A 12,494-nucleotide genomic window follows, 5' to 3' on the forward strand; every position below is an offset into this window, starting at 1 on the left:
AGGCGCAGCGCGTGGCTGGCCTTCAGTCAGCAGCTGCTGAAGAAAACCCAGCTGCCCATCCCTGCAGAGCAGGCGCATTTGCTAAGCACCTCCTATGGCCAGGCACTGTGCCCACCCTGCAGGCAGAATGTGTCAGCCTTACCACCATCCAAGGAGTGGGAACCACTGTACAGAAGAGGGCACTGAGGGTCAGAGAGATCGGGAACCTGGCCACAGTCACACTGCTAGTCAGTGATAAACTGGGATGTGAGTCTAGTGCCCAGACTCTTTCCAGAGTTCATTTCTGGTCCCTTCCTTTGAACTGGGTAACCCAGGAGGAAGTCACTCAGTTTAGGACTCAGGGATACTGGCTGTACGTACATTTGCTTGCTATCTCAGACCCCTTTTTTCTGACTGCCACATTTATCAACTGACTCTCTGAATTCAGAGGAAGGCCTCAAAAAAAAAATCTAAAAAGTAATCTAAAATAACAATAATAATTCCAATAAACCAAAGTCTCAAAAAAAAAAAATCTAAAAACCTCTAAAAAGAGTAGTTATATGGGGAAAGGGGAAAAAGAGTGGCTTCTTTTATTCATACAGATTAAGAAATTATGTTTTAATTAAATAAATTTAAATTTAACTTAAATGTAATCACTTAATTTAATAAAATGGTACAACCTGTGCCCACCAATAGACTCTGAGAAATTAGAACCTTTCCATTTACATTATTCAATTTGGTTCACAAAAAAATCCTGGGTCTCATAAGGCACTAGACACTGAGAGTACAAAGAAAATAATTCACTATTATTGAATGTTTACTATATGCCAGGCACTGTGGTAAGTGTTTCACTTATATATTTTCTCATTTAATCCTCACAACCAACACACAGAGTAGGTACCATTATTTCTATTTTGCAAATGAGGAAACTGAGGCTCAGAGGAGATAAGCCATAGCCTCAAGGTCACATGGCTAGCAAGTGACAGACCCCTAAGTCCCTGCTTCACCTCTTCACTCCATTATCCCTATGGAGCTCGTGTGCTGGTAGGGAAAGGGGGTTCCACGATCCCCAATCCAACGTGAACTGTGATAGATGCTGTATCAGATCTAGAAATAAAGTGCCAGAGGAAAGAGCAGAAAGAACAATCCAGATGACTCGGGGGAGAGGAAGAGTGGCAGAAATGTACCGTAGGCCATAGCATCTAAGCTGGGCTTTGAAGGATGAAGGAAAGAAGCAAAGGGCATTCCAGGCCAAAGGAATTACAGGAAAGGGGGGCAGAGGCACCAACATGGACAACGTGTCTAGAAACACGAAGCACACGTGTGGCTGAGGCAGGTAGAGCACGAGGAAAGGGAAGGGCGGGGCGAAGAGGAGGAACGGGGATGAGGCTGCTCTGAAAACAGCCCATAGGAGAAACTTCTAAAGAGGCCACAAGGGAATGCTGGTAAAGGAAGAGAGACCTAGGCTTCTCCTGTATCCAACTACGAGTCTAGTATTTACCTGCTACTTAATGCCAGTAAGTATCCTAAGCTCTACGGATCTACTTATCAATATGTAAAATCACTTACAGAAAGAAAGTCAGTATCCAGCTAAGCCCTTTAAAGAGGAAAGGCACTGTTTATGCAAAGTGAAAATTAGCATGTCTGACAGCAGGACAGAACCACTACTTTCCTGGAACCCACTGTCTTCCCGCACACACACAGTGCAGTGTCTCTAGCTCACAGCCTTCTAACCCCAGTGCCACACCTGGGCAAGTAGTGAGCGGCATCTGACTACACAGAGTGACACTCGATAAATGTTTGCTGGATGAACCAATGAACACTCAATGAATGAAAAAAGAACTTCTTTACTCTCCTTCTTTCTTTTGTTCTCAGTTTTACTTCTGTCAAGGAATTTAAAATTCTTTTTCCTTCTGCTATGGACTGAATTGTGTCCCCACCCCCCTACCTCCATCCCCATCTCCCCCTCCTGCAGGAAATCCAAATGCTGAAGCCCTAACCCCTAGTGTGAGTGCATTTGGAGATAGGAGTTAATTAAGGTTAAATGAGGTCATATGGGTGGGGCCCTAATACGATAGGCTTGGTGGCCTTACACGGAGAGGAAGAGCGAGATTTCCTTCTCTTTCCTCAGCATGCAGGAGGGAAAGGCCATGTGAGGACACAGTGAGAAGATGTGCAAGCCAGAAAGAGCCCTCACAGAAGTATACCACGCTGGCACTCAGATCTCAGACTTCCAGCCTACAGAACTATGAGAAATCAATTCCTGTTGTTTAAGCCACACAGTGTGGGGTGTTCTGTTATGGAAGCCTGCTGCAGTCTAAATGTTTGTGTCCCCCCAAAACTCCTACGTTGAGATCCTAACCTCCAAAGATGGTGGGATTGGTGCCTTTTAAAAGAGGCTCCCAAGAGGTCCCTAGCCCCTTCCACTATGTGAGGATACGGCGAGAAGTCTGCGACCCGGAAGAGAGCCCTCACCCAACTGTGCTGCCACCCTGATCTTAGACTGCCAGCCTCCAGGACTGTGAGAAAAAACTTCTGTTGTTTATAAGCCACCAGAGTCTGTGGTATTTTGTTAGAGTAGCCCTAAGACACAGCCTTAGCTAATTACGACACTCTGTCTCCTTTCTAAGCTTCTGAGCTTCATTTACGGCTCCCTGGTGGTGCTCATCTGAAAAGAGAGTCCGCTCTTTGCCCTCCATTACCACAAACACATGATACAAACTGAAAAATAAGGTAAACAATCCAGATATTTGAGCACCACAGGCCACGTGTAACATGTAAAACATCTACACAGTGTCCCGCATTTTAAAAAAAATCTAGACGTGTCATATCATCTGAAGGTAATGGTTCATGTAAAGGTTTCTACTCTTTTTTTGTTTGTTTGTTTGTTTTGGCTTTGTGGTACAATTGCAAGGTTGTCATAAGATCACTGACTTGACATACTAAGATGTCTTTAGGTCAAAAATTAAAACAACAACTACAGCAAGTGTCTCTAACTATGCAGGATAATGACAGCTCAGAGAAAAGTCCACCATCAAGTCCCCCATGTTAGCAATGGGGTTCTGTGCTGCCAACTACAATCTGAACAGTCTCTTCAAATCAACAGGCAGTATATAAAGAGTCAATTCTCTAGGTCTGTGACTTGGACCTTTGGTGAGACAGCCAAAGTATAAAACCTAACGTGTTTCACCCAAGATCACCTTCTTCTCCCCAGTGTGGGTCCCACAGCACTGCTAAAATGTCCCCAGTCGAGAAAAGGGTTGCCCAGGCTCACCCTCCCTGTGTTCTCCCAGAGCGGCCACAAGGAGGCAGAGTGGTGCCACAGGAAGGGCACGGGCTTTCACCAGAAGCTACGCCTATGGGACTCCCCACTCCCTGTTAACTGGGGAACTTGAGCAAATCATTCTCTGAGCCTCATTTTTCTCATCTAGAAAGTGGGGGGGAAGCCTCAGAGGATAATCTGAAGTTTAGGAGTAATGTATGTAAAACATCTAGCACAGTATAGAATGTCAGCATTCTCTTTTTCTTTTAAGCTTTATTCAGCATTCTCTCCTACACACTACAGGAGCCCTACCAGTTCACCTCTTATTCAGCCCTTTTACTTGAGACGTTATTTTACCACTTTGAGGGTCAGTGTTTACATCTGTAAAAATCATAATGCCCTCCTTGCAGAGTGGTCATGAGAATTCAAGTTACTGGGCAGAAAGCACCATCACAGTGGCTGTCATGTAGCAAGTGTTAAGATGAAGGTGGTGATTACCAAAAGTATTGTCATCGTGTGAAAAAACAGCCAATAAAAACAACAGGTAGTTAGTGTCCATTACATTTCTTTCAATACCAGTGAAACTTTACCAAAATAATACATGTTGTATAAGCCACTCTGGCTCACGCCCTCTTATTACTAACCTGAAAATGGGGGCTAGAGACACACTTGGCAATTTGTTTAAACAAAGGTTCTTGGATTTTAACAAATTGTGAAGGTTCAATCACATCCAATATTTCTTCCAGCTCCCCAAGGAACATGACCTGGAAGTACATGCAAAACACAAAGTGTCAGGTGCTTGATTAAAAAATCCATATGGACAATGTGGATTAATGAGGGTTTTTGCACAGTTTTAATATAATGAAAATTTACACATAAAACCAAACATGAACAAAACAAATCAGGGTTTAACTTATGTTAGATGTTCATTTCACAAGGAATTCACCAGAGAGTACTTGTTAAGAACAAATTCCCTATGGCACTGAAAATGTGATTCTATTTACTTTGGAAAAAATATTCTATGTGCTACATCTATTATACAGAATGAGGGGTACTTACACACTGCAGCAGGGCCCTGGGAAACGGGACTATCCCTTTGGGGCTCTCCTCCCCTCATCCATATTTTTAAAACAGTGGGCAAGTAGCCCTCCTGCACGATGGACAAAGCTCACGGAGGCAGCACATGCAGATATTTGCCGAACATTTACAGCCCCTGCTATGTGCTGGGCGCTCCTCTAAGAGACACCAGTTCGCAGAACACACAAAGTCGGAGAGACACAAATGAGGCGGTTCAGCCACACACACACACCACTTTCAAGCCCTCAGCACGCACGGACCCAATCTCCACACTTACACACGTATACTTAGGAACGCACTCACTCGCTACAGAGCACAATGAATCTTGTGACCTCAGTACCATCTGCCTCCAAACCCAGAGCTTTTAGATCACAAAATGGAGTCAAATCAATAGTAGGGTCACTTGTTTTAAATAAAATGGAAAACTGACAGAGAAATAAAAACCACTTTCCTATTTAGGTATGAAGAAATAACTGCCTAGAAAAAAAATTAAGCCTGCAATTAAAGTACGAAAAATGACGTTTTCATATCTTGAGATGCATCTGGGTAGCAATGCATAGTTTAATCTTACCTAACAGGTATTAAGAAATTAGATGATTTTCTGAAAATGTGTAAAGTAGGGTTCTGGAGAATCGTAGCTGACTTGAGAAGGAGGGTGTTTCCGTTAAAAGCGAAATAGAGTCGAGCCTTGCCATTTGTTAAGAAACATTCTGAAGTTCTTCCAAAATACTCTCCAAATGAAAAACTAACAGCTGACCTTTGTTTCTGGGCCATTTTCCATATGGTTTCTAACCTTTCAGAAAAGTGGGTGCAGATCTGGGGCCCAGCAAGGCTCACCACGAAGCTAAGAGCCTCACTTTCTCCACAGCAACCTCACACAGCACATGCCCACTTAGGTCTTGGCAAAAGTACAAATGATTGTAGATCAGAGATTTCCAGGGCCACCTGTGAACAGCTGAAACTAAAGGTCTGTAATATATTTTAAGATTGTACATAGTAAGATCCCACCTACATGATGCTTTAAAGTAGGTATTGGGGCAGCTTGCTGTAGCATCTATCAACAGTGACAGCAAAACCTTCATATTATGTAGGTGGTCACTAGGAAGGGGACATCACTAGAGCTAGACAGTTGGACACATGACTGGGGTCTGCCTTGGGCTTACCCAGGGCTGAGCAGCCCAGGGTGAAAGCCCAGGGTTCAGGAATCAGGGAGGCAGGTTGTGGCCTAATCACCTGTACTTAGCACACCCAGGCAGGCTACTTAACCTCTAAATAGCAATTTCATAACTAGTAAAATGAGAATATTTACAGTCCTGCCTTGCTGAGTTACAATGAGGATTAGAGGAGATAATGCATTTTTACACATGCTTATTATCTCAGTGCTCTAGTAAGCTATTAACACACTGACATTGAACACTTACCTCTTTTTGACTACATGTTTTGGGCCAAAATTTCATTAATCCCCTAATAACCTAAAATGAAAAGGAGAAAAACAAATTGCAGTTAATTTTCTTATATACGCCATGAAAAGTGGTCTTTCTGAAGTTTTTTGAAATTATGGAAAAAATACTTACTGGTTCTGTGAGTGAAGGATCTTTCTCCAGAAACTGTACTATGCAATATGCCAGCTGGAGAAAGAAACAGACAAAAGACAAAACTGGAAATTCTATATACTCAGGGCTCAAAGATGTATTATTAAAAAGCCCTAAAAAGTTTCCAGAGTCTGGTTTTAATAACTTCACATTCAATTCATTTTTTAAATAAAGTATATATAAAGCAAAATATGAAGCTACTTTTTCAAGCCAAAGATTGACACTAACAAGGCTCCAGGGAAGTTTTTTTAAAAAGAATATTGGGACATGAAATATTCAGCTAATGAAAAGCAGAGGTGAAACAGCACATCCAGTATATTCTGAAAGTATCTCATCTACATATAGTTTGAGCTACATCTCATGGGCTTCTTTTCTCTTTGCTGGAACATCAACAGCATTGGGTTTTACTGTGGTTCCAGAAGAGTCCTACATGAGAAGCAGGCACTTACTAAAAACATTGCTGGTGGCATGAAATGGCACACGCAAACTGAAGCAGCTTCATGGAAAGATAAAAGGTTGTACCTGCCACAGGTAGAGCCCTGGACAAACACGAAGAGTTCTACATCTGATGCTAACTCATCGAGGTAAGAATTTGTAAATGATCATGAAGTGTGATATCCTATTTCAAAAACTAGAGACAAGATCTGCAAAAGGGCTCGTAAAGATTCTTGGACAAGAAATCCACTCTTGCAAAACAACATTTTGATGGTGTTCTAAATTAGAAGCATATGGACTAATTTTTCCTCGAAACACAGCATTTCACATTTAAAGAGGAACACCACTCTGAAAAATGTGTTACATTTTTACGCAAACTCAAAACATTCCCATTGCAAGGAGGAGGGCGTCAGAGGTTTGAACTGGTAAAATTAAAATGCCACTAGATCATTTATCTACCTCCTAGTGACATGCTTACCATGCAAGGCAGTGTTAGCAGGGAAATTAGAGTGGGGACTAGACAGGGTATGCTTTTTAAAGTAATGGAGGCTAAAAATAAAAGTAAGTGAAAACACTGATTGATTTGTTTACTTGTGAGAGTGTTATTTGTATATAGAAAGTGAGAAAGGAATGGTGCATGAACTAGAAGAGGGGGCAAAGGGCAAGGAGAGACTAATGCAAAATGAGGATGAGCTAAAAGATTCAAGAACATCCCAAAATGATTACACATGTCCAAAGGTCCAAATCTGAAAAGCCCATTACATTTTATTATACGCAACCTGTTCAGTATATAATTGTGTGAACTTGGGCAAGTATCTAAGTTCTCTCTGTAAAATGATATGATTAAACAAATGCTCCTCCCACTTGAAAAATATTCCCATGACACTCCTATACATAGGAAAATATAGACACATTTTTATTTGCCTTGGGGAATATTTTAAACTTTAACAAGCGTTTTGTTTGTGTAAATTAAGTAAATAACAATATCAACGAAACACTGGGTTTACAAACTTTATTTTGCTTCCAAAAGTAGTTGTACAAAATTCTACCTGGGCATGGAAGAGTGATAAGCTCCTGACAGTGTGTAAAGGGATCAACACTTTCACCAGAAACTGTTTGTGTTCTGCCTTAAGAGGTAAAGCAAAGCCATTGATAATACTAGGAAAAAGAAAAGAGACATGAATTAGCAATGTTACCACAACAAGCTAAATTGAGACACTGTTCTTGTGAGATTAGGTTAAATCTTAATCAGTTTATGTTGAGTCCAGAACAACCCAAAACCCACCCCAGTGGCATTCAAGACTTCTTAGTTGCTTTAAACAATATCTTTAAGTAGGAAGGAAATTTAAAAGAAGGAAATTTGCTTCTGATCTCCCAGCAAAGGCTCCTGAGCTCTTACACCTAGTTGGATAGTTCCCAAAAGCTTTTGTATCAACAACTCTTTATTTTTCCTTCCCTCTTTTCCTTCCCCAAATAATCGCCTGCCTTGCTCACTGATGACCCTTTCCATTTCCAGACATCATTCCTTCCCGTTCCTGAAATTGGCTCAGGCCAAGAATACCCCTGGGTAAAGAGCCCAACTATGGGAAGTCCCAGAGAGAACCGTGTTGACTCCACCTTCCCTCTCTCCTCATATTAGGAGGAGAGACTAAGTAATCACATCATCCAGTTACATTAGCTCTCTTGTGTGTAGAAACCCACACAACAGCTGTCTCTTTCCAATTCATTCCACTACTCCAGGCAGCAGCTGTTCAAGAACTTCACCTGGGTACATGGACCCTTTGAAAATGGCAATCTTTCTAACTTATTATAAACTTACTTTCAAAAATTATGGCAGAGGATAGGTAGCTTAGAAACGAAACTGACAAGAATAAGATGTTTTGGAGTAACTGGCCTGACTGCAATTAGATGAATAATGAATAAACTGTTAGCTCTTTCAGTCATTCCAAAAAACAGCAATTCATAATTATGGAACAAGGGAAACACAAAACTGTGCCTTGTAGAGTCAGCTGGGAAACATGCTATAAGCACAGATGAGACCCGATGTACATACAAGCAAGGGATTTGGGGTAGCATTTCCCTGTGCCACCTGAACCTGTCACAACGACATTCACCTGAGATTAGCAATTAGATAAAAATGTGCTTACCTTCCTAATATTTCCAGCAGTTCAGCTACACCATTGAAGTGTTCTGTTTCATAAACAAACCTAAAAAGAGAGAGAAAAGAAGAGGGGAGGGGAGGGGAGGAGAGGAGAGAAAAGAAAAAGAGAAAAAGTCAGTACACTATGGTCAAATATTTGAGGTTTACTTAATACTTCTATAAAACCACCAACTTTGCTTCTCCTTCTCCCCCCACCCTCCACTTACCTTAGAAAAATATTGTTAATCTGTTTTCGGATAAATGCTCTAAGACCAAGAAACTTGCCATAAATTCTGTGTAAGACTGTTTTTAAGTAGTCCCGTTCCCGAGGGTCTTCGCTGTCAAACAGCTCCAAAAGCTGTTGTAAATAAAAGACAGTGTAGCTGTCAAAAGCAGTTTCAGAAAAGGATTTAGGAATTCTGCCACTCATTATTTAAAATCCCTTCCTTCCTTCCTCCCTCCCTCCCTCCTTTCCCTCCTCAAAAAACTATTGAAAATCTATTATGTGCCAGGCACAGTGCTAGTCTTTGGGAATACAGTGATAAGTAAGTCAGACAAGGGTAGCTTATACTCTAAAGAAGATATACACAATAATAACAATCATAACAATAATCATAATAATGGGTAACACATATACAGCACTTAGTATGATCATCAGGCAATTTTCTAAGCAATCTACTTATATTAATACTCCCTATGAGGTAGTCTTATTCCCATTTTTCAGAAGAGGAAATTAGGGCACAGAGATGCTAAGTAACTTGCTCATGGTCTCAAGTGGTAGAGCTGGGATTTGAACCCAAGCAGTTGAGACCCTGGAGTCCATTACCTCAATCACCGCAATTCTATACAATAAGCCATCTACTGAGCTTATGTTCCAAATATATAGTTAAGCTTTCAGTTCTGCCAGAGCATTCAAGTAAATTTAGATAACCCACACCAAAGCAAACATCAAATTTCCCAACAATACTGGCAATGTTCTCTTTCTAGATCCTGGCTCTTATTACATGGGTGTGTTCACCACTGAGGTAAACACGATTTCCGCATGGATGTTATACATGAATAACATTATTTTTAAGTTCCCAATCATTTGTAATCTAAAGGCAATAACTGAATCCTGATAAGACCACATCTTATCAGAAGTGAAAACATATGTCAACACAAAAACTTGTACATGAATGTTCACTGCAGCATGATTCATAATAGCCAAAAAGTGGAAATAACCCAAATGCCCATCAACTGCTGCAAAGTGTGCTTAGAGTGGAATATTATTCAGCCATAAAAAGGAATGAAGTACAAAAATATGTTACCACATGGATGAACCTCTCAAACATCATGCCAAGTGAAAGAAGCCAGACACAAAAAGGCCACATATTGTATGATGACATTTATATGAAATATCCAGAATAGGCAAATCCATAGAGACAGAAAGCAGAATGAGGAGTGGCTGCTAACGAGCATGGTGTGTCTTTGGGAAATGATAAGTGTTCTGCAATTATATACCAGTGATGGTTACACAACTCTGTGGAATATATTAAAAAACATCAAATTGTAAACTTTAAAAGGCTGAATTTTATGGTTTATGAATTATATCTCAATAAGGCTGCTATTTTTTTTTTTTAAACAATAGTGGGCAGGTTCCTCTAGCTGAAGAACAAACTTGGAGACTAGTTTGAATTTTACTGAGTTCTTCATACATTCATTATCATTGCAATAAAACAAAACTCACAGTTCTAATGTTGACTTTAGAGTAAAACATTTCAAGAGCATATAGACAGCATACAAATGAATAGACTACCCTAATTACCAAAAAAAGCTATCAAGACAGACTAAAGCATGATTTCAGGTGATTAAGACTGAGGCTGAGACCGACAGCAGAAGAACTCAGTGGGCAGTAATCAAATAAATCATCTACTTTGGTGCTTTTCTTTGAACAAAAGACAGAGTTACAGACAAAAAAAAAAAAAGCCCTTTACATAATGGCAGAAAGCACAAACTGAAGAATAGTCTTCAAAACTGGGCAGTGAGACAGACAAAATTTTTGACTGTACAATGTCATGCATCCATTCAAAAATGAATATTTCAAATGAGTATGTCGCCAGCCACTGGGCAAGGTGTCAGGGATACAATGATGAGCGACACTGCTTTTACAGAGCCTAACGCGATGAGCGATACAGGGAAGTAAGCAGCATGGTAAGTGGCTCAGGATACTATATAAATACATAGCAGACACATCTACTCTATTTGGGAGAAGTGGAGTGATCAGGGAAGTCTGCTATAGGAAGTGACGTCCATGAAGAAATTAGGAGTTAGAGGTGAAGGAAGTGTTCATGGCAGATTCAATAACACATACCTTCACCAGCAGCCTATCTAAACAGAAGATGTGGTTAAAATACCTGCCATCTCTCTGCCTACTTTGTCATGCAATCAATCAACCAGTCAGTCAGTCAATCTCTGCACGCACCAGGGATTGTCGTCTTTGCTGCGCGCATGCGCGCGCGCACACACACACGAACAAACTTGGAGTCCACAGGAAAGCAATGAGCAAGTCAACTACACATTTCCACAAGACACGGTCTAAGAAAGAAAGATGTGAACCCTATGGGCAAAAAAGGTCCCACCGGCTTGGTATCTCTTACCTAATGCCTGCATAAAATGACAGAAGATTTCTAACCTACTCATTCCATTCCTTGTTAATAGAAATAATTAACCTTTGAGTTCTATTTTTTTAGTTGGTTTCTATTTTCAAGTGTTGTAAAAGGGCTTAATGAGTAATTTGCAACTAACGTAGGAGAAGGTTTGAGGGGGTGTACTTTTAGCAAAACTTGAATCAACCATGCTTATGTACTGTTAATCTTTAAGAGTTTAATGAACACATAATAATTAAACAAAAATTATTTAACTAATGTTTCCATTAGGCCCTCAAAGAAAATGTATTATCAGGCACCTAACCTGAGTGAGTTTTAAAGCCACAAATACTATATATTCTATGTTCTTTGAGAAAGATGAATTGCAGTACATAAACTACTTTTCTGCTGCTCTACAGAACACACTCTTGATGATTTCATGATGTATGAGACAAAAGAAAAGGTAGAACAGTGCACAGGCCCAAAAAGAGGAGAGAGTGGGATGAGCTCTAATTTCCAAAACAAAGTAATATTTGTGTGCTTAGTCATATATACACTTCAAACACTCCCCACAAAAAAAGCAATGAAAAATATAATCCAGTATCTGTAAATGCCTAGGTAGACTATGCTCCCTACAATGTAACAGGCAACTTGTTGTCAAAGAAGCGAAGCTGGAGAGTTTCCAGGGTGATTACAGAGCAAAGACAGACCTGTCAACATGCTGTCTCCTAGTTTACAAAATCAGCCTTCCTGAAGCTAACAGACAGAGATGAACTGCCTAGTGATTTAGCCAAAGAACCTCCCCTGAACCTCATAATAAATCTACAGTGAAATTAAAAGGGCAAAATGAAAAAGGTAGTTAGGGTCTTTCAGTTAGACTTGGGGGATTGAACCTCTCTCCTCTTGAACACTCCCTGAAGTGAGAGTAAAAAGAATAAAAATGGAAGAAATCCATGGGGCAGAAAGGATTGGAGAGCAGATTAGACAAATTTGCACATCTCTCAAAGACGGAAAGTAGATGGCAAGGGGTAACCATCTTAGGTTTCCTCTTTCTCCACTCTGCTAAATGTTTTTCAATTCTGCCAGCAGGGAGGGACACCAACAAGAAGCAAGCCAGTTCACACTAGAGAACCCGTAAAAGGCATAAGAACTGAAGGTACCAGATATATTTGATGTCAAGGGTGTGAGGAGCTAGAAACAGGAGAACTGATTGAAAGCTTGGAGAAAGAGTAACAAGACCTCCCAGATCCTCTGTCCCATGCAGTGTACTGAAGATCTAAAATCAAGGTCTGGAGGGAATAAATGAGTAAGCCTCTAGTCTTGGGGACATCAGATATAGCTAAAGTAAAACAGTTATTGAAAATAATGGGATTTAATAAAATTCT

General features: G+C 40.5%; 1 protein-coding gene across 3 annotated transcripts in view; it reads right to left on the minus strand.

The window, feature by feature from the left end:
- PPP2R5E (protein phosphatase 2 regulatory subunit B'epsilon) overlaps positions 1–12,494 on the minus strand; it is a 149,333-nt gene that overhangs the window by 11,654 nt on the left and 125,185 nt on the right. For all 3 annotated transcript variants that reach the window (XM_061180885.1, XM_061180886.1, XM_061180884.1), the window contains 6 exons: positions 8,713–8,843; positions 8,493–8,552; positions 7,395–7,503; positions 5,893–5,946; positions 5,740–5,790; positions 3,886–4,005 (listed from right to left, as the gene is read on the minus strand). In XM_061180885.1, the coding sequence (XP_061036868.1) occupies positions 3,886–4,005; positions 5,740–5,790; positions 5,893–5,946; positions 7,395–7,503; positions 8,493–8,552; positions 8,713–8,843 (525 nt within the window). The remainder of the gene's footprint in view (positions 1–3,885; positions 4,006–5,739; positions 5,791–5,892; positions 5,947–7,394; positions 7,504–8,492; positions 8,553–8,712; positions 8,844–12,494) is intronic.

This window comes from Eubalaena glacialis, chromosome 2, assembly GCF_028564815.1.
Source record: "Eubalaena glacialis isolate mEubGla1 chromosome 2, mEubGla1.1.hap2.+ XY, whole genome shotgun sequence".
NCBI classification, from domain to species: domain Eukaryota; kingdom Metazoa; phylum Chordata; class Mammalia; order Artiodactyla; family Balaenidae; genus Eubalaena; species Eubalaena glacialis.